The sequence below is a fragment of the Ursus arctos genome, unplaced genomic scaffold (genome assembly GCF_023065955.2).
Source record: "Ursus arctos isolate Adak ecotype North America unplaced genomic scaffold, UrsArc2.0 scaffold_32, whole genome shotgun sequence".
Lineage (NCBI taxonomy): Eukaryota > Metazoa > Chordata > Mammalia > Carnivora > Ursidae > Ursus > Ursus arctos.
The window spans coordinates 29,564,904-29,585,860 of NW_026623008.1; the positions used below are offsets into that span (position 1 = coordinate 29,564,904).

Genomic DNA, 20,957 nt, shown 5'->3' on the forward strand with positions numbered 1-20,957 from the left:
GCCTCTAAATAGGGTTTCTTCGCGGTGCAGGGTTGTAAACCTGCTTTATCTTTTAGGATTATTCCTAAATGCATCTTCTTTATAAACTCAACTTGCTGTCCCAGCAAGATAAATTATATTAAAAAAATAATAAGAATCCTGCAGTGTTTAAGGAACTCTTCTTTTGTAAATCGCAGACACCTCAATTAGCAAGAACTGAGGGGAGGGCACTCCTAATTGCTTTTTCCAATGTTTTTAATGCTGTGTGATTTTAACTGAAGAGAGGGAACCTCCTCTGGTGGTAACGTTTGCACATGATCAGCGAAAGGAGTTCATTGCAATACTTCGAATACTGGCTCAGTACTGGGTGTTTAAAGGACAAATAGCTGCTAGAATTCAGGGGTAAATACGACTGTTCAGAAGACGTCAAAACATTAGGGTTTTTAAGAGTCCTGGTTTGTAACTTCCTATTCAGCCCAGCCACCAACAACTCCTGTGCTCACCGGGACCCAGGCCCTTGGCAAGGGGAGACTCCTTGGTGGCACGGTGAATTACACAATTGTTTATCTGCATTTTTGCTATTTATTTAAATGGTCGATCAACTTCCCACAAACTGAGGAATGAATTCCACGAGCCTATTCTGAAAATGTGGACATAAACACTTTGCTTGTCCTTCAAAGGAGTTCACCAGCACACCTGTTAAGTCCCGTTTGCTTCCGTCTTTTTTTGTGAGTAACAAAGTCAACTGACCAAGTGACCATGAAGAGGGGCTGTCTGGGGCTCCTGTTTTTTAGCTGCTGTTCCTCTTCAGCTCCGACCATGTTGCTGTGTGATTATCTCAATTGGTTTTAATTGAGGCAGAAACTGAAGCTCTACCAATGAACTGTTTAAAAACAAGACACACTTTTGTATTAAAATTGCTTGCAGTAACAAATTTGTATTTCCTGATTTTCTTCTCAACTATTACCTTAAATATAACCTGTTACCCTGGGTATGATTGTGTTTTAGGTACTTAAATGCATTATTCAACTCAGAATATCTTGGTGGATAAATTATGGAGTTCACGAATAGATTTTTTTTTCTTGTTTATTTCATCCTTGTTAGTTTTAACAAAGCAACAAAGAAATAATCAGGCTATTGTTAATATAAATCTGTAGGGAATGTCTCCACTTAGCTGATTACACAAATAACAGTATGTAAGAAAATTTCTGTGTTAGAAATCACAAAGATCCCAGGTTTGAGAGGATGGGGCCAGTTTCCCACAGTAGGCTGAAATTTCTGGTAAATTATTGAATTTCAAAAGTGAAAGCAAAATTGGTCATCAAATCCAGCTCCTTCCTTTTCCAGATGGAGACACTGGAATGGGAAAGTGGGAGAAGGGTTATTTGCCTGAGATCACAGAATTAATAAATGGCAAAAACGGACCTTGAATCAATCACTGATTCCCTATTTAAGCCTGGCATTTCTATTTCCTTTAGCCCCTAGTTGGTTTTATAATAATAATTAGAACAGCCAAATATTAAGTAATTCTAACAGGAATTAGGCTAGGAAGTAACAAGAGAACTTGAGATGTAGGAAAGGGGTTCAAACTCAGGCCGCCTATGTTTCTGATCATTAAGCCATACATACTCATATGATCAGGAATTGGGTGAGATAGATACATCTTTGCCACAGCTGTTTGATAGAATTTTTTTTAAGATTTTGTTTTTATTTATTTAACAGCACAAGTAGAGGGAGCGGCAGGGAGAGGGAGAAGCAGACTTCCTGCTGACCAAAGAGCCCAATGCGGGGCTCGATCCCAGGACCCTGAGATCATGACCTGAGCTGAAGGCAGACACTTAACCTGAGCCACCCAGGTGTCCCTCCCACAGCTGTTTGAATCCAAATATCCAGATTAAAAGAAATCCAGTCTGATGGATCCTGAAGGAAGTGCTTACTCTATTCCCCCCTGGAATTAAGAAACTTCAAGCTGCCAGACTGTGCAGGATAGTATTTTCACCCAAATTTGCTTCTCTAGGCTTCGTGGCAGCAGAAGCATAGTTAAAACAGCTTGACCTCCATCCTTTCAGATTCTGGACTGTGATCACTTGTTTTTTTGTTTGTTTGTTTTTACCAAGTAATTCCTCCCTTAGTCTTTGCAGCAAAGCTCAGCTAGTGGTGGAATCTGCACAAATTGTATTTCCATTCACCAAACACCTACACGCAAGGTATATGCATAGGGACGCCAGAAAAAAAGCTTAACATTATCTGGGATACCAGTGCTAAATATAAGATACAAATTGGGTGTCAGCTGGGTAGAGATGCAGGAGTCCCTGGGGTTTTGAATAATACAGTAACAACAGCTAACATTTATTGCCCGCTTGCCACAGGCCAGTCACTGTGCTAAGTGCTCTATCTACAACGCCACCATCGTGACCCCATTAACAGATAAGCAACAGCCTGGGTGGTTCAGAAACTGCCCAAGGTCACAGCTGGGGAAAGCCCTCGTTTGACACTACTTTCTCGGAAACCTTCCCCACCTCGGTTCCCTTCCGGTTCCTGAGTTACAGGATTCCGCTCACATCCCCGCCCCCACGTCCCAGCTCCTTGTCCTCTGTCCTTCCAGACGCTTTGCCCAGGGTCTCCTAGCACAGCCTTGGTTCTGCCTTCTGTAAAGACTATGATCACGTGACTTATCACCTCCGTTGAGGGGCGAGCCACTCGGGCAGAGACTGGTCGGCTTCATCTCTGGCTCAGGGCAGCGGACGGAGCAGCCCATGGAGGTTGCTGTTGAACTGAGTTGTGGGATGACACCCTTTGGGATGGCTAAAACCTGATGTTTAGGTTTATGGGAATGTGAGGCCCATTGTTAAAAGAACACAGCTATCTCTGCTCACCCGAAATTGAGAGAAATGATTTCTGCTCTAAGAATCAGGCCCGCACTGGGCTGCTTACAATCTGGCTGGAAGCCCAGTGTTGCACGATACACGACCTGCGGATTACAGGCTAGATCTGAGACTCCAGAGGATGTGGTGTGGACTCCAAGGGGAGTACAGAGGGATGCCCAGAGGACAGTGAGGAAGACGGGAGATTCAGAGTCCCTGAACAAGTCTGACATGGGGATGCCCCCTTGACTGCCCCTGCCTCTGTTATGCAGTCACCAAGCCCTGGGGATGCAGCCTCCTCAATGGCTTTCTCCTCCGCCCTCCCCCCTGTCCTGGAAAAGGATCATGGTCATTGTCCCCCCGCCCTCATTACCGTACCTGCCTCCAACTGTGGGCCTTGACTCTAATCTTCGCCCTCCGATCCATATGCACCCCTGCAGCAGACTCTGTCTTGGGCACTTTCAGTGGCTAAGTTGCAACACCCATAAGGGGCGTATAAGCAGTGTGGAAATTTACCCGTTGGATAAAAGCAGACTAAGCATGGGCTTAAGGCACCAACAAATGACTCTTTGTTTATTAATTTATGTACAGTAGGCTCCACACCCAATATGGACTTGGCTCAGGACCCTAAGATTAAGGGGCGCACGCTCTACCAACTGAGCCAGCCAGGTGCCCCAGCAAATGACCGCTCAGATTTAAAATGTGATGTAAAAGTTCTGATATTTTTTAATTTGTTTTAAAGATTTATTGAGAGAAAGAGTGAGTGAGCGAGAGAGAGCATGAGCAGGGGTTAGAGGCAGAGGGAAGGGGAGAAGCAGACCCTCCTGCTGAGCAAGGGGCCTGACTCCAGGCTTGATCCCAGGACCCCAGGATCATGACCTGAGCTGACAGCAGACGCTTAACCAACTGAGCCACCCAGGTGGCCCAAAGTTCTATTTTTAAAAGATTTTTTTGAACTAATCTCTACACCCAACATGGGGCTTGAACTCACAGCCCGAGATCAAGAGTCCCACACTCTACCAACTGAGCCAGCTAAGCGCCCCGTTTTGATACTTTTTAAAAGTGTGAAGTGATCATGGGAAATTCTTCATTTTGGTGGACTTCTTAATTTATTTTGAAGTTTAATATTGAATCCACACTGGGGCCCCATAACCATCTGTTGTCCAGGGCTCTCATCTAGTCTCCCTGAAAGGCCCCTTGGGTCCATCCTTTGTCAGCCCCTCAGGCTCACCCAGGACCATTGGCCCCCCAGGCTCTCCAGGTTCCACTGAACAGCTCACCTGTCCACGCCCAGCTCCACTGTTGTGTGAAGGGGAAGTCCCTTAACCTCTCCGTGCCTCAGTTTCCCCATCTGTTCAAAGAGGGGGTCGAAATGGCGTCTACCCTATATGTGCGCGCATTAAAGCAGTGATTCAGAGCACGCATGGCACATGGTAAGTGCAGAGTGGTACCTGCATTACGCTCCCCAGAGTCTCACGACATCAGCAGTTTCCTCGGCCTGGTACACTCTTCTCCCACTGACCCTTCCTGTCATCCCAGGCCCATTCTTCCAGCCTTCCAAGCTCAGTCTAGGTGTCACTGACTCCCAGCGCAGCGCCTTAGCCATAAATGAATAAATGCAGCAAGAGAGCGCCCAGGAAGAGCAGAGTGTGCAGAGGGGGGCTAAGTCAATGGAGGGGTTTCTGTGTAGAGCCTTCTCTTGCAAGCCCTTGGGGGCCCTGACAATAAAGGTGTGCATAAGTTTTCCGGGCGCTCCGGAAGGGCCCCAGAGCTCCCTGGCCCAGCTGGAGGCTGGTGCGCGCCTCCTGTGCGCGGCTAGATCGGCACCAGAGGCCGCAGGGCGCACAGCGAGAGCTGGAAGTGACAGCGCCATCGCGGGAACATCGGGGAGTGTGGGGAGCCCGCCTGGGACGCGGGCCGGGAGCACGCGGGAGCCAGGTGGCTAGGCGCCCGGGAGCAGAGACGGAGCAGGTGTCGGGGTACGAGAAGCCCCCAACAGCGCGTGCAGAGGAACAGCGGGGAAGGCGCCGGGTGGCCAGCGAGGAACTGCAGAGGCCGCTGGCAGAGGAATGCGTCCCACTTTCCCGGCGCGACTGGCACCTGAGAGGCCCCTCTCCCTCTAGACCCTACTGAGGCCTTTCAGGTCCCGGAGCGACACTCCGCGCACCAGGCGGAGCGGCCGGGTCACTCGCTGGCGGGACGGAGACTCTGGATCCCCGCCCGGCGAGAGCGCTCGAGGACACGGCCCGCGAGACGGCAGGTCCCCGATTTCCCCCGACAGCGCCGCTACCCTGACGTCCCCAGGCCGAGGCCCCGCGCTCGCCGACGGCGCCACCAGCGGCTGGGAGAGGAGCCCAGCACGGCCCCCAAGTCCCGACGTCCGGACAGGGGACCCCTCACCCGAACCGTCCAGCACCCAACAGCTGCTCACACCTCGGGATCGCCGGCACCCACGAAACCAACCGAGATCCACAGCCCCTTCTCCCGGCGTGTGTTCCGCGCCCTTGGCCCCGCCCCGCGCCCCCATTGGTCGGAGCCGGAGGGGGCGGGGCCCGACTGCGGCGCGCGGGCCCCACGGGCGGCGGAGGCGGGGCGCGCGGCGCAGACTGCCGGTCCCACCGAAGAGGCGTCCGCGGGTCTGCGCCGCCCGCAGCGCCTACGGGAGCTCGCCCGCCGCCCCTGCCTCTGAGCCGGCCTCGGCAGCAGCAGTCTGTCGGTACGGCGGCCACAGACACGTTGGCCGCCGGACCCCGGGCCCCGGAGGAGCTCCTGCTGTGAGGCGGCAGAGGCCTCGTCCACGCCGCCCAGAGCCCAGCAGGTGCGGCGCGGGAGGCGAGCGGAGACAGCGTCGCGGCCGCCGGCAAACCCGCCCCGAGCCGCCGAGCCCGAGCCTCGCCGGCCACTCGCCGTCGGGGCGGCCCCGGGCTCGGCTGGGCCGCGGAGCGGATGCGCGCCCGCTGAGCGCCCGCCCGGCCCGCCAATGGCCGCGCGCCCCGGGCCGCTGTGGCTCGTGGGCCTGGCGCTGTGCGCGCTGAGCGGCGGCGGCCCCGGCCCGCGCCCCCCGGCCGGCTGCCCGGCCCGCCGCCTGGGCCCGCGGGAGCGCCGCGACATGCAGCGCGAGATCCTGGCGGTGCTGGGGCTGCCCGGACGGCCCCGGCCCCGCGCGCCGCCCGCCGCCGCCCGGCTGCCCGCGTCGGCGCCGCTCTTCATGCTGGACCTGTACCACGCCATGGCCGACGACGACGACGAGGACGGCGGCCCTCCGGAGCGGCCCCAGGGCCGCGCCGACCTGGTCATGAGCTTCGTCAACATGGGTGAGTGCGGCCGCCGGGTGGGCGTCCGGGGCCCCGGTGACCGTACGGCCCTCCCATCGGGTGGAGAGACCCGGCGCGGGCGGCAGGGGTGCGTGCACCGCCTTGGCCAGTGTGCGCCCCGCCTTGACCAGTGCGCGCCCCTGCCGCGAACAGGTGCCCCCTGTTCGTGGCCACGCCCCCACAGAGGGGTGGGAAGTGTGGAGCTCAGGGCCGCCAAGTCCAAGGGCTGTGGGCCTCGTGGGCTGTGGGACCCTCAGGGGCAGAGGCGTGAATGTGAGTCCCAAGGATGTCCCGCCCCCGAACACACCCAGGGGTAGGAACCATCTCCTGTCTGGTGGACCGGGCAGTGCCAGGAAGACAGTCTGGTCCTGGGGAGACAGATGAGTAAACAGGCCGGGATGCTGTCACAGTGATAAGGGCGGTACTGGAGAGAAGGCCAAAGTTCAGTGTGGAAAGCCCCGGTCACATCATCAAAGTGACCTGAGCCGAGAACCCAGATGTCGTGAGTGCACAGCTGCCTGTTCCCTGGCCAGAGCCCCAGCTCCTGTAGGTGAGGGTGTGGCTGTCAGGGCAGCGGGTGGCGAAGGAGTAGACTCTGAGCTCAGTGGGCCAGTCGGTCGTCTCGTCACCCTGGGCCTAGCACCTGGGACATGGCTGGCGTGCAGTGAGTGTCCAGGCCTGTGAAAGGACCAGCAGGCCCCTTGGACCCTCGTCATTCTCCCACACAAAGCCCAGCCTTTCTTTTCTGCAGAAATTTTTCTCCAAGTCTTGGAGCCATTTGTGGTTAGAGTACTTGAAGTTGTCTTTCCCATTACTAAATGCTCTTTAATCTACAGTCGTGAATGTCCTCTATCCGCTTTGCTTCCTGTCTGTGGCCAGTGAGGGTCAGGGGTCCGGGCTGGAGCAGACACCCCACTGGATCTGGGGATTCAGGGACTGCAGCTCAGACTGAGGTGGGGACAGGACCCTTGCCAAGGCCACCAGCATCCCTTCACCTACAGCATCACCCTTCCCCTCCCCACAACCCTGGGAACAGACATGATATTCATCCCCATCTCCCAGATGAGGACAGTGAGGCTCCGAGAGGCAGTGTCATGCCCAGGATAGCACAGCCTCTCCATGGCCCAGTCAAGACAGGCCCAGTTTGTTTGGTCCTACATCCAGGCCTCAAGGAGGTGATATTTCTGTCAGGAGGGCAGGCTTTCAGGGTGGAGAGAGCTTCCAGAGGGGTTTAGGCAGAGAAACCCAGGGGATGGGGCAGCAGCAGCTTTTGTGGGGTTTTCAGCCATTTGCTTCCTCTACTAGGGCAGGCAGAGTGGACAGCCAAGGAGACCTCTGTCCCCCACACCCCAGAGCTGGTGGGTGGCTGAGGTGAGGAGTGAGCAGCAGGAAGTGGCTGTTAACCTCTGCTGAGAGCCAGGTGCCAGGCATAGGACTTGGTCAGTGCGCTCTGAATGCCACCTACTTGGTTAAGGGCAAGGTAGGGGACTCGGGACAAAAGAGACCATGTGTGAAACTGAGGCCGGAGCCCTGTCCTCAGGACAAGCTGACCTGGGCTCAGAACCAAGAGGGATTGTGGACACAGTCATCCTGAGAATGACCCTTAGGGCAACATCCATTAGAGTGAGTCACTGCCCAGCCAATGTCCTGCTTCCCCAGCATCCCCTGGGTGAAGGCGTGCACAGCCTTGGTGGGAGCTGTTACTGTGAATCAAGCAGCGCCCTTAGCTCAGACAAATCTGATTCCTCTCCTGCCTCTGCTGTGTGACCTTAGGCAAGTCTCTTGCCCTCTTGGAGCCACAGATTCCTCCTTGTTCAGTGGGGCTCCTAGAGATCAAGGCATCGTCAAGGTTATTGTGTGATTGGTTGATAGATGGGAGGAGCAGAAAATCAGCCCTCTTGTAGGTGCGCCTGGGCTGGTCCCTGCTGACCCAGCTGCTGCCCAGCCTTGGATGGGTGTGTTGGGAATGTCCCACACTTCTTACGTGCAACCCAGACACAGATTTTAAAAGCCAATCAAAAGGCGTCTATACCTATTTTTAGAATAAAAACTAGCCCTTGAAGTTCTATAGCCTGAAGGGTCCTTGTTTCCTCCATGTAGTAACATGTAAACTGTTTTCCAAGCCAGTTCCATGGGCTCAGAGAGGTTAAATGGCCAGCCCAGGGCCACACAGCCCATCCATGACATCATCCAGGGCCTGTGGATTCCAGATGCCGCCTTCTTCCCACGCTGTCTGTGCGTGTTGCATTAAGATCGAAGGCCTCTGACGCTGTGGGATTAACAAGCAGATCTTTGTTCGGTGGAAGCCCGGCCTGTGGGCGGGCCCAGCCGCTGTCAGAAGGGCCTTCTTTATTCTGATGTACTAATTGCACTAGAACTCTTTCGGTTTGAGTGGTTTTAACTGGTAATTACCTAGGCTGTAGGGGCAGGGCGGGGGGTTAGACACCTAGCAGGATTCTTTGCTTGTTGAAGGCCCAGGCCCCAGGCCCTTGAACCTCCATGGAGTCTAATGGCAGAGTCGCCGCGGTACCAGCGCCCACGCCCGGGCTCCTGTCCCTGTGCCTCCAGCTCCACCTCTCCTCTTGGCCTCATCTGGCTCCTGAGAAGCCAGAGCCGGTACCTGCCAGGCCCCTGACCGTCCACGGCAGCCTGTGGGACCCAGAGACCACGGGCCTGTCCCAGGCCTCCGGCCCACAGGTCGGGCCTCTGTGCCCAGGCAGATGCTTTAGGAAGCCCGTGTCATGGCTGACTGTGTCTGTAGGGAGGCCAGGGCTGGGGTCAGAGCTGGGGCCCCTGCCCGGCCTGTCAGTCAGTCTCAGACTCTACACTCTCGGCTCCCCTTGGTCAGGACACGGTAGTGGGGGCCGATAGCCACGTGGAGCTGACAGGGTCTGTCCTCGGTGTCCCCTGTGCTCAGGGAGAGGAGAGCCCTGAGCTGGGAGGCAACCTCCCCTTCTTATACCGCCTGGACCCGCCACTGACTCCTTCCTGTCCCGAGAACCTCCCTTCCCTCCCTGGGCCTCTGTTTTCTCGTCCAGTCCACAGCCATGGTGTCAGAAAACAAGGGGCCTCCCAGCCCTGACCCCCTGGCTCTGTGTTGGAGACAGCTCGTCACAGCACCACCCCGTCCCCTGGGCCGGAGCGTGGGTCTGACTGGCTCTACCTCGGGCACCTCGGGCCAGCCCTGCCCCTGATAAGGGGGGAGTGAGGCCGGAAGGACCAACTCTGCATGTTCCTCTTGGCCTTCTCCACCTGGAGTCAGAGGAGCAGCAGGTGCCATGTTCCGGGTTGAGAAACTGAGGCACAAACAGCCCTGCAGGCAGAGGTCTAGCCAGAAATGCATGGAACCGTCTTCACTGTTGTCCCGGCCCTTCTCTGACCAGACTTATTCCCGTGCCTCGGGCAGCCGAGGACAGGGGTGTTGACCTGAGGTGTTGGGCTTGGGAGCGGCAGGACTGAGTGGAAATGAGGGACCTGGCCCGTGTCCTCCTCAGCCCTGTGACCTTGGTCTCCATGAGCCCATGGTCACTTTCCTTGGTTCTTTTTTCTTTTTCTCTATTTAAAAGAAACCTTTTTTTAGGGGCTCCTGTGTGGCACAGCGGTTAAGCGTCTGCCTTTGGCTCAGGGCGTGATCCTGGCGTTATGGGATCGAGCCCCACATCAGGCTCCTCCGCTATGAGCCTGCTTCTTCCTCTCCCACTCCCCCTGCTTGTGTTCCCTCTCTCGCTGGCTGTCTCTATCTCTGTCGAATAAATAAATAAAATCTTTAAAAAAAAATAAAAATAATAAAAAATAAAAACCCCCTTTTTTTTAAAGATTTTATTTATTTGCTTGTCAGAGAGCATAAGCACAAGCAGGGGGAGTGGCAGGCAGAGAAGGCAGAGGGAGAAGCGGGCTCCCCGCTGAGCGAGGAGCCTGATGTGGGACTCGGGATCCCAGGACCCTGGGATTGTGACCTGAGCTGAAGGCCAGACGCTCGACAGACTGAGCCACCCAGGCGTCCCTCTTTGGTTCTTTACTAGGGAATTCTTTCATTGTTTGTGAATTCTCTCGACAAATAGTCGTGCCAGGCACAGTTCTGGTTACTGGGGTATGACAGTGAGCCTAACCAAGTCCCTGCCCTCAGGGAGCCGGCCATCTACGGGGAGCAAATAATAAATGCATAACCACGGAGAGGGTTGTCAAGTGGTCCAGACAGTGACACCCCCATCTGGAAACCAGGAGCGGACGGACAGTGGGAAGGCAGACTGGACCTGGGTGGGGAGTTCTGACCTGGGACTCAGACCGAGTCTGCATCCTGATGCAACCACCTGCCGTGTGATCTGGGCCTTCCAGTCCACCTCTGGGAGCCTCAGTTTCTTCCTCCGTCAAATGGAGGCACTCGTGGTACCCAGCCTGCGGGGCTGTTCGGGGACCGTGTGAGATGATGCCTGGTGAGGACCACGTGCCCAGAACCTGCAGGTCTGTGCCTTCATTCGCATCACAATTACGGTCACATCTATGTTTTGGGAAAGAGTGTAGCTCAGAGAAGTTAGGTGATTTTCCCAAGGTCACCCAGCAGGTCTGCTCCCTGTCTCCTGTGCTCTTCTATATAGAAGCCGCCTCTCCGCCCGGGTGGGGGCCTGGCCCGTCATTAGGTGCGTTAAGTGTTGCTGAATTGGACTGTCTTGAATGTATGTTGTGAAGAGAATCCTATTTAAAGTGTCTTTATTGGTTTGGGGTTACAAAAATAAGACATGCTCAATATACACCATTCAGACCACATAGTAGCACGTGACATGGGTGCCCCAGGGGATCCTTTTCCCAGCAGCCCATCGCCCTCAGGCACCCACTTCCTGACATCTGTCACAGTGCACTCCTGTCACCCATCCTTGAGCTTCCTACACCTGGCATCATACAGTGTGTGCTCTTAGGCCTAGTGTTTCACTCAACATAGTTTTTTTGAGATTCATGTTTATTATCATTGTCTCTGTAGTTATTTTTTAAGTGTTTTTTTTTTAAGTCATCTCCACACCCAGTGTGGGGCTCGAACCCACAACCCTCAGATCAAATCAAGAGTCAGATGCTCTTCTGATTCAGCCAGCCAAGCATCCACATAGTTCTTTTTTTATAATTGAGTTGTATTGCGTTCCACAAGTATATGCATTTATCCGTTTTTATTAATGGGCGTTTGGGTGGTTTCTGGTTTTGGGTTATGAGTCGAGGTGCTGTGAGCATGCGCGTGTGGATGCGGCTCCTGTAAACCCGCGTTCTAATTCCAACTCTGCCACTTGGGAGCTGGGACATGTTACGCAGGTGCTTTTTAAAGTTTTGGAGCCTCATTTCCTCACCTGTGCGGAACTAGGCGAAACGCGCAGTGGGGCTGGCTAGATGCTTGTCACGTGGCAGGAGCTTACTCACTGAGAGCTATTACGCCCTGCTTGTTCCTCTGCTCATTTTGAACCCTCTGCATACAATATCCTCACTTCCATTTCTACTTTAAAAAGGGGTGGGCAGAAGTTTCCAGAAGTCTGACTGTTTCCACCGCAACTACTCCTGAAAAGATAGGCTCCTTCTGTGCTGGAAGTCCCATCCCCCGTCGTGTGTATTTCTCTTAGCATTTGAGTCACTTTCTGCCCGCCTCATTCAGGGCCACGTCTTGCCCCTCTTTCTCCTGCTCCCTGAGAAACCATGAACAACCTGAGAACAGGGGCCGGATCTGACATCCCCCCAGCCCCCGTGTGGCAGGTGTTGGGGGCAGGCCTGCAAGGTGAAGGGAGGAGGAACCCAGTGGGAGGCCGGGGCTGAGCACGGGGCAGGAGCCCGGGCCTGGTCGGCTGGGGCAGAGCACAGCCCGCCCTCCCTGTCTTTCTGGAGCCGACCATGGATGCGGCATCTCCCTGGACGCTTCCCTGGGACCTCCAGTACTCCCAGGGCCCTGCCTGGAGGAAGGCGGCTTCAGCACGCATTCTGGGGGGTGGGGGACCTCACTGACAGGTGACCCCCCCATCCCAATATCGCCACCTCGAGGGAATCTAGGGCCACTCATTTCACATGGTCTTTAAGTCTGAAAGAATGTGCCCACCCCTGCCCACTGATGGGGGCTCCTCCGGCGCTGAGGCCCAGGGCAGGGAGGTACACCCGGTCCACCTCCTCATGGGAACCCATTCCCCACAGGGGAGAGGGATGTGTCACTGTGACCACATCTTCCTGGAAAGCTCCCACCGTTCAGTTCTTTCCCCGGATTTGCACTGGGGAATCGTATCCTTGCTCAGTCTCCTTGGATCTATTTTTGGCCTTGACCGACTTGATGTGGCGGAGTGTGCGGGTGTTCCCTTTTAATTTGGGGTCTAAAGCCGTCTGAGGCCTGGACCGGCAATCATGAGTGCAGAGCCATTTATGGAAGCAGCTCTCAAAAAGAGTCAGTAATGAAGACTGACTAAAAATACCTTAGAAATGAAGCCTTGGCCTCCTCTGGGCAGCACCGAGATTTCTGGGTGGGAGGAAGAAGCCCTTCAGATGCAGAATTGGTAGGTGATCAGTTCTGCAGCTCCCCCCGGCCTCTCACCGGCCACGGAGACCTGGGTCTTGCTTTAGGTCTGAAGGGGGCCCCTGAGCCTTGTCACTAGCAGGACTCAGCGGACGGGGCCAGCGCGTCTGCCTCTGGGACCCTGGGGAGCCTGCCGTCCACCTCAGCAGCCTGGCCATGAGACAGGGCCAGTCCCACAGCCAAGTGAAAACGTGAGGGCTTCTGGTGGAGACCCGCTGTGCTCTGGAAGCCGTTCCCAGCCCAGCAGGCTGCCCCACTGTCCCGGGGAGCTCGGGAGGAACCTGCAGACACGTCCCTCTCTGGGCCCCCAGGACAAAAGGAGCTCAAGGGGAGTCCACTGAGAGCCTCCCGTTTCCGCCCCACAGGGTGCGGTCCTGCCCGCGATTGCTCACCGTCCAGAGGGGCACACGAACCAGAGATAGGACCCCGGGGGCAGGGGAAAGGGAGAGGCCAGCAGGCTGATCTGTGCGGGGTCAGAGGAGCACAAGGGGCCTGGAGAGCTGGACTGAGAGGAAAGTAGCCATTAGACACGGCAGGATGAGGGCGACTCAGGAGAGGGCGCTTTGGGGAGGGCCTCCGGGGGAGGGAAGAGGCGTTTGCAGCCAGAAGGCCCAGGAGGCCGTGAGGTTGGGCTGGCCCAGCTCAGGGGGGCCTGGAACCAGAGCTTGGGCTCCTCCTGGGGGCCCCGTGGGGCTGGGAAGGGTTTGAGGGCAGACAGGTCAGGAGAGTCTATTCTCTTAACAGCCACTCTGAGCTAAAGGGAGAGGATGTCTTTTGAAGTCTTTTTGGTCAGAAACAAGACAGATTTAGATCACCAGGATACCCTTAAATTTTGTCCAAGTCACAAAAATATCCAAAGCCATTGTTGGTGTTGGGCCGCTGGGCTCAGGGTGTGGCATCTGGTGGTCAAGCCCGTGAGCGGTGGGTGCAGATCCTCAGAGGCAGAAAGGCAGGGTGTAGTCAGCGGCCGCGGCGGTCAAGGACGTCTCCGGCACGCAGCATCCTTACCCATAAGCAAATGTGGAAAGAGGATGGAGGAGAAGGCCAGGAGTCCTGTGAGTGTTTATTTTCCTGGAGCCACAGTCATGGAGTAGAGAAAGTAAACTCTGACTGCTTCCCCACGTGGCGCTTTGTAGAAAATAAGGTACCTGTGGAAACAGTGGTGCGTTGTCTGTCCCTGGTGGTGGGCCCGTGCTCTGCCAAGCCCAGGTGTCTCGATGGAGCCGGCTGTCAAGAGCCTCTGTTGGCTGCTAAAAACCACAGGTGGCTTCCGACCCCCCTCACAGGGTCATGGACTATCGTAGCATCGACAACTGTTGAGTTTAATCAGATTCTTCCAGGTCACAGAGCCTCTTTGAGGCCCCGGACAACACCTTAATCAAGGACCCCGTTAATATCACTAGGAATAATACCACCACGTTGTCCAATTTGACGCGCATATTTGTCTCCAAAATCCGTACTTCAGTCTAATGGAAAATATCAGATAAACTGACATGGGGGTCATGCTACAAAATAACTGCCCAGTGCTCTTGAAAAGGGTCTGTGTCCTGGGGGCCTGCGTGGCTCAGTCGTTAAGCATCTGACTCTTGATCTCAGCACAGGTTTTGATCTCAGGGTCGTGAGTTCAAGCTTCATGTTGGCCATGGAGGCTACTTTAAAAAAATTTAAAGATTAAAGGGGCGCCTGGGTGGCTCAGTCGTTAAGCGTCTGCCTTCGGCTCAGGGTGTGATCCCGGCGTTATGGGATCAAGCCCCACATCAGGCTCCTCTGCTATGAGCCTGCTTCTTCCTCTCCCACTCCCCCTGCTTGTGTTCCCTCTCTCGCTGGCTGTCTCTATCTCTGTCGAATAAATAAATAAAATCTTTTAAAAAAAGTAAATAAAAGTGTCAGTGTCATGAAAGAAAAGGAAAGACTTAACAATTGTTACAGATCAGAGGAGACCCAGGAGACCTAACAGCTAAATGTGATGTGGGACCCTGGATGGAAGTCGAGAACATTCACGAAATGAATAGTGGAAAACCTGGCAGAATTCTGGGAAAGACTGTAGTAAATAGCCTTGCACCAATATCAGTTTCGTGGTTTTGATAATTATGCTGTGGTTTGGTTACGTATGATGTTATCATTAGGGGAAGCTGGGTAAAGAGTATAGGGGATGTCTCTGTACTATTTGTGCAAAGACTTTTCTCCAAATCTAAATCACCTAAAATTATCTCAGGGGCGCCTGAGTGGCACAGTGGTTAAGCGTCTGCCTTCGGCTCAGGGCGTGATCCTGGCGTTACGGGATCGAGCCCCACGTCAGGCTCCTCCACTATGAGCCTGCTTCTTCCTCTCCCACTCCCCCTGCTTGTGTTCCCTTTCTCGCTGGCTGCCTCTATCTCTGTCAAATAAATAAATAAAATCTTAAAAAAAAAATTATCTCAAAATAAAGTTAAAAGCTTAAAGTGACTCCCACACACCCTTCCTGCATTATCCCCATTCCCGCCCCTCCCTTGACATCCTTCATAGCCGCTCACGTACAATCACCTTGTTTGCTACCTGGCTTCCCCACGCACTGCAAACTCCATAATGTCCATGGGGGCACGGGCCGCTCTGTGTCCCCAGTGCCTCCATAGTGACGTGCATACAGGAAGCTCTGCTTTCAAATGTGTAGGAGTAAATGAATTAATTTCCTGGGTGTCTCCAGGGAAAATGAATGGGAAAACTGAGTTTTAGAAGCCTCCTGAGCATGTATAGTCAGGAGTCCTTTCCATATGCCCGAAGGTGAAGTTATGGGACCCCCCCCCATATTAGGAATCCTCACCCCCAGATGTTGCAGATGGGGGAAATAATTGACTACCCAGAAATCTTGCCCCAGGCATCAGTGGTCCCCCCAGGGCCACCCCAGAGAGAGGATTCCTGGCAGGACATAGCTCAGATGGCCAGGATCCAGAACACAGGCCAGGCAGGGAGCACCCACTGCTCCTTCAGCCTGGCCAAATCTGCCAGGGGACTGGGAAAATAACTTCCCAACCCCATACGCGGTAGCAAAAAAAAAAAAAAAGAATTTCCTGGGAAAACCCAAGAAGTCACGTTGTACAGACCTTGGCCTTTCCCATAAATTCCCTCTGCGGACTATCAACAACGGGGGTGGGGAAGGGTGGGAGGCAGCAACAGGCCAATTCCAGACGGACTTTTATGCCGTCCTTTCAACGTCAGAAGGTGGAGGTCAGCCTGATGTAGTGGAGCAGCGCAGACGGGGGTCAGGATCCCTGGGTTCCATCTCTGTGTGTATAAAAGTGTGTGGTGGGGGCGCCTGGGTGGCGCAGTCATTAAGCGTCTGCCTTTGGCTCAGGGCGTGATCCCAGCGTTCTGGGATTGAGCCCCACATCAGGCTCTTCTGCTGGGAGCCTGCTTCCTCTCCCGCTCCCCTGCTTGTGTTCCCTCTCTCGCTGGCTGTCTCTCTCTGTGTCAAATAAATAAATAAAATCTTAAAAAAAAAAAAAAAAAAGTGTGTGGTGACCTCGGTCTTCAGAGCACTGATGTTCTGGAATCTTCAGCACTTTCACAAAGGGTCAGTTTCTGTTTTGTGCCTGAGCCAGAGCAGCCGCAGTGGTGGTGCTGAGGGGCTGCCTCTCCGAGCCCGGGCATCGTTGGGCGATTCCAGGCCTTGGGGAAGTGGAGGGTCGGCATGAAGGTGCACTAAGAAGGAAAGGCTCCTGTGTAATCTGTTAGAAGCATTTGCTGGACCACATGCAAGTACCTACGACAGTAGCAAACATGGCCTTTTGCAGTTTCATTGGACCCTGTATCAATTGGTCATTCTGCAGATGTGAATACTGAGGCCCAGAGGATCAGATGCCTTGACGAAGGTCAAGCAGGTGAAAAGGAAACCATCCAAATGCCTTTCAGATGAATTTTGTTATATATAAATATATATAAATAATATATTTAAGATTTTATTTATTTATTGGACAGAGAGAGACAGCGAGAGAGGGAACACAAGCAGGGGGAGTGGGAGAGGGAGAAGCAGACTTCCCACCAAGCAGGGAGCCCGATGCGGGGTTCGATCCCAGGATCCTGGGATCATGACCTGAGATGAAGGCAGACACTTATCAGCTGAGCCACCCAGGAGCCCCTAGTACATTTTTATGTTACATAACCTTTCATTCCATACTTTTATTTAGAAAAAGAAAATTGAAGGTCTCCCTTTTCTCCCCCTTGGCTCTTGAGATTCCCACATGAAGGCTCTATGGTGCTGGCAGGGTGTGTTCACTTTGATACAGGGATGACGTGAGGAAATTGGAGGCCAGCACCCCTTCCCAACTCCTACTCCTATGGAATGGCCATCGTTCCTACCTACCTGATAATGCCCGCCCCTCCCAAAGCCCTTTCAGGCCCCTCTGTGGAAAGGCTCCTAGTATCCCCACTTCGCAGATGAGGAGACTGAGGCCAGTTAAAGTATCTGGTCACCAGTAGGGTCAGGGCTGGGACCAGAAGCCCCAGCTACAGGCCAGAGCACCTATACTTCTCGATGCTGTGTTAGTGGCAAAAGCAGGGGCAGCCGGTCCAGGAGCTACTGTGGGGCAAATCCAGATCCTAACAGCTGCTAGTCCTCAACACCAGCTTTTGAGAAATACTGTTTCTGGGGCACCTGGTTGGCTCAGTCAGTTAAGTCAGTGAAGACTCTTGAATTTGGCTTGGGTCATGATCCTGGGGTTGTGAGATCCAGCATGAGCCTGCTTACGATTCCTGCTCCCTCTGCCCCATTTCTAATACACAGAACCAACTGCTGGAAAGCTGTACACCCACACGGCTCCAGCACAGGGTGGGGGGGGCTCCCCGTTGGCCAGTTACAGTTGCGTCGTGTGTAATGCTGCAGCCCGGGAAGGTTTACTAATTTCTGATGAAAAGCATCCCTTTCCTAAAACGTGCCACGTTCTAGAACTTGCCTGGAACAGCCAGGGTGGGCAGTTGCCTGTGCTGAGCTACTGGGTGGAAGCTTGGAACCGGGGTCAGTTCAGGTGCACAGGGGTCTCCTGACCCCGCACCCAGGTCAGCAAGGGAGGGAGGCCGCAGAACGTGGTCCTCCCGTGGAGCTGGCGGGTTCGTGGGTTGTTCCTCGGCCCCCAGATCCGACAGGGAATCAGCGGCAGGGCTGCGGCCTGAGATTGCCCGCCGCCCCGCAACCCGCTGGTCAGCCCCACAGCCTTGGGAGCAGATCCGTGTTCGCGGATCCGGTCGGATGCTCCGAGAAGAGTCGGGTGAAGGGCGTGACTGAGCCACCCTCCTTCACTCTCTGGGCCACACCCTGTCACAGCCAGCGGCCTAGACCCGTGACGTCCTGCACGTCCGGGATTTTACACGGCCACGGAACAGAGGTGGTCCGTGCAGTCCCTGAGTCCACAGAAATTGCCACCGAAGCTGTGCGTGTGTGTGTGTCTGTAGGGAGGAGGGGACGCGTGTGTCAGTGTTCATGGCACGCATCCCCGGTGCGGGTCCAGAGCCCTGCCCTCCACGCTTTCCGCGTGTCAGGACACGGCTGCCACCCGGCGTCGCGGCCTCTGCGGCTCCTGGCTCCCGGCCGTGCCTGCACTGCGTGTCCTGCACCTTGTCGGAGGGTGGACATCTTATTCCTTCTCCTCCGTGGTCTGGGGAGGAAAAGCCCATCTCCTCCTGTCAACATGTGTGTCCACCGGACCCGCCCAGCCCAGCTGTTGGCCTGTCCCTCGCTGGACACGGTCCCCACCGTGAGGACAGGAAGCGCTCCCCACATCCGCCTCCGCCACAGCCTGGTGACTTGTGGTCACTGAGCCCAGTAGCCAGAGAGAGAGTTTTTAAAAAGACTCACAGACATGTCATTAAAATCTCAGTGTTGGGTTTTGGGGAAGGTGCTGGGCGGCTCCCACCCCTGCTTTCCGGAAACACAGATTTGCGGCATTTGAAAGTGACAAGAGGCTAAAGTGAGACGGTACTAAATATACTGTCCTGGGCATTTCCGGGCAGCGGGGGAGATGTGGGATTGACTCGCCACCCCAGCCTCCTGCCCAGACAGACCAGCCCCGCCACCGGCCCGCCTGGGCTCCCCCTCCAGCCTGTGCATCACCTTCCCCTCCCTGCGTATCTTCCACCCCCCCAAAACCACATCGTGCCCCTGCTGCCCAGAACCCTGAACCCCACTGGCCAGAGGCACAGCCCGGGCTCCTAGACCGGAATTCCAGCCCTCCAGAGTCAGACCACAGCCAGACTCATAGCCAGTCCCCCACAGCGCTGACCTGTGGACGCCCCGCACTGCACACCTGTGCCTCCGAGGTCCCCTCTGCCTAGAATGGCTTCCCTGCCACCCTCTCCACCCGACAGGACTCCGTCCCATCCTTCAAGGCCAGTTCAGGTGGCGCCTCCCCTGGGAAGCCGGCTCAGATCCCACCCCATCGTGGGACCGTCCAGCTTCTCCAGGACCTGACCAGGTGTCACCAGGAGCTGTCACTGCTACCTTGCTCCTTCTTGTTCCTTTCCATGTCTCCCTCTGACCCTCCTTCCTCCTTCACCTTGTCCCCAAACAGGACCGGCCATCCTTTCGTCCTTTGCTGTGTTTATGGGTGTTGTTCCCCTGCCTGTGCCGTCTGTTCCTCAGCCCTAGGCCTTGGTTCAGGCTGGCCCCTTCCTCTGCAGTGCCCTCCCTTGACGTGGTGGCACAACCACGCTCACCCCTGCAGGCCCAGCCCCAGTGTCAGCTGCAAACCCTCCCTCTCCCCCAGACTCCCCTGCACGCACATGGCACATCGGCAGAATCTGGACAGCCCCGGCCTCAGACCTGCCCGCCCCCGTAGCCCTTTTCTGCCTTGGGTCTGATGTCAGTCTTCCCAGAGGAGGGACCTGCCCTCTGTCTCATACTTGGGTCCCAGAGCCAGCGGGGGTGGGCGGGGCAGGCTGGGTTTGGGGTTTGGGGGCCAGAAGCGGAGGCTGCTCTTGCTGGCACCACGGCGTGCCGGGCCCTGTGCTGGACACCTCAGCACAAGCCCCGTCGCGCCCTCTCAGCACCCAGGAGGCAGAGCCTGGGAGCAAGCCCCTTTGCAGAGGAGGGAGCCATCCCCACCCAGGCTGCCCGGGCCCCCAGCTCCCCTGGCTCTGCCCAGAGCACAAGTGACCGGGGGCCCCGCTGTGTCTTGCAGTGGAGCGTGACCGCACCCTGGGCCACCAGGAGCCCCACTGGAAGGAGTTCCGCTTCGACCTGACCCAGATCCCAGAGGGCGAGGCGGTCACAGCCGCTGAGTTCCGGATTTACAAGCTGGCCAGCGCCCACCTGCTCAACAGGACCCTGCACGTCAGCGTGGTCCAGGTGGTCAGGGAGCAGTCCAACAGGTGCCTACCCTGCACCCGCCTCCCGAGGAAGCCTGGCCGGGGAGGGGACACTTGCCAGAGGACAGAAGGGGAGCTCCCTGGGGAGCACGCTCTCAGAGGCAGAAGGATACTTGGCCGAGGCCTCGTGTCACTGTGGGGAGAGGCCCAGCGTCGGTCCTGCTGCAAGTCCCTGCCCTGCTGTGGGACCTTGGGCGGGTCACTGAGCTCCCGAGCCTCAGTTTCCACATCCGCACTGGGCCCAGTAACACCTTCATACATAGATACAGAGAGAAGGCACGCGGGGCGCCAGCCCGAGCCAGGCGGGGTAGGTGCCCCCGAGTGGTCCCCTAGGCAGGCACTGGAAACTCAAAGGCGGCTGTGGCGGCCCTCAGTTAATTGTTTTTTCGTGTCCACAGGGAGTCTGACTTGTTCTTTTTGGATCTTCAGACGCTCCGAGCTGGGGACGAGGGCTGGCTGGTGCTAGACGTGACAGCAGCCAGTGACCGCTGGTTCTTGAGCCGGAACAAGGACCTGGGGCTCCGCCTCTTTGTGGAAACGGAAGACGGTAAGGCTCAGGGTTGGGCAGCAGTCCTTCTCCTGGGGGTTCCTCCGACGCTGCTGGCACAGAGCCAGCTGCAGCCACCTCATTTGGCCCTGGAGGCCTGGCCTCTCTCAGCCCAGTGGCTGGGGTGATAATCCCCTACCTACTTTGGGGACTCAGCAGGGCACAGAGGGTGAAGTTCCCACAGCAGGAGTTCCCCTACCATGACAGTCTCCCTCCTCTCCTTTTGCAGAACCAATATTTCAGTTGCTAAGAGGGAGTCCATGCTGTCCCTTCCCAAGAGCAGCTGTGTACGTGGGGCGTTTCCGCACTGGGCAGGGCCGAGGGAAGGTGGTTATACCCTCAGACTCAGATCAGAGAGGCCCGGGTTTGAATCCCAGCTCTGCAGTGCT

At 55.7% G+C, this 20,957-nt stretch overlaps 1 protein-coding gene across 1 annotated transcript in view; it reads left to right on the plus strand.

Moving 5' to 3' along the window:
- Positions 1-5,823: 5,823 nt before the first annotated feature.
- The window catches only part of BMP8A (bone morphogenetic protein 8a), a 36,004-nt gene continuing 20,870 nt past the window's right edge, over positions 5,824-20,957 (plus strand). Inside the window, exons 1-3 of the mRNA XM_026491029.3 lie at positions 5,824-6,157; positions 19,835-20,024; positions 20,420-20,568. Coding sequence (XP_026346814.2) covers positions 5,824-6,157; positions 19,835-20,024; positions 20,420-20,568 — 673 coding nt within the window. The remainder of the gene's footprint in view (positions 6,158-19,834; positions 20,025-20,419; positions 20,569-20,957) is intronic.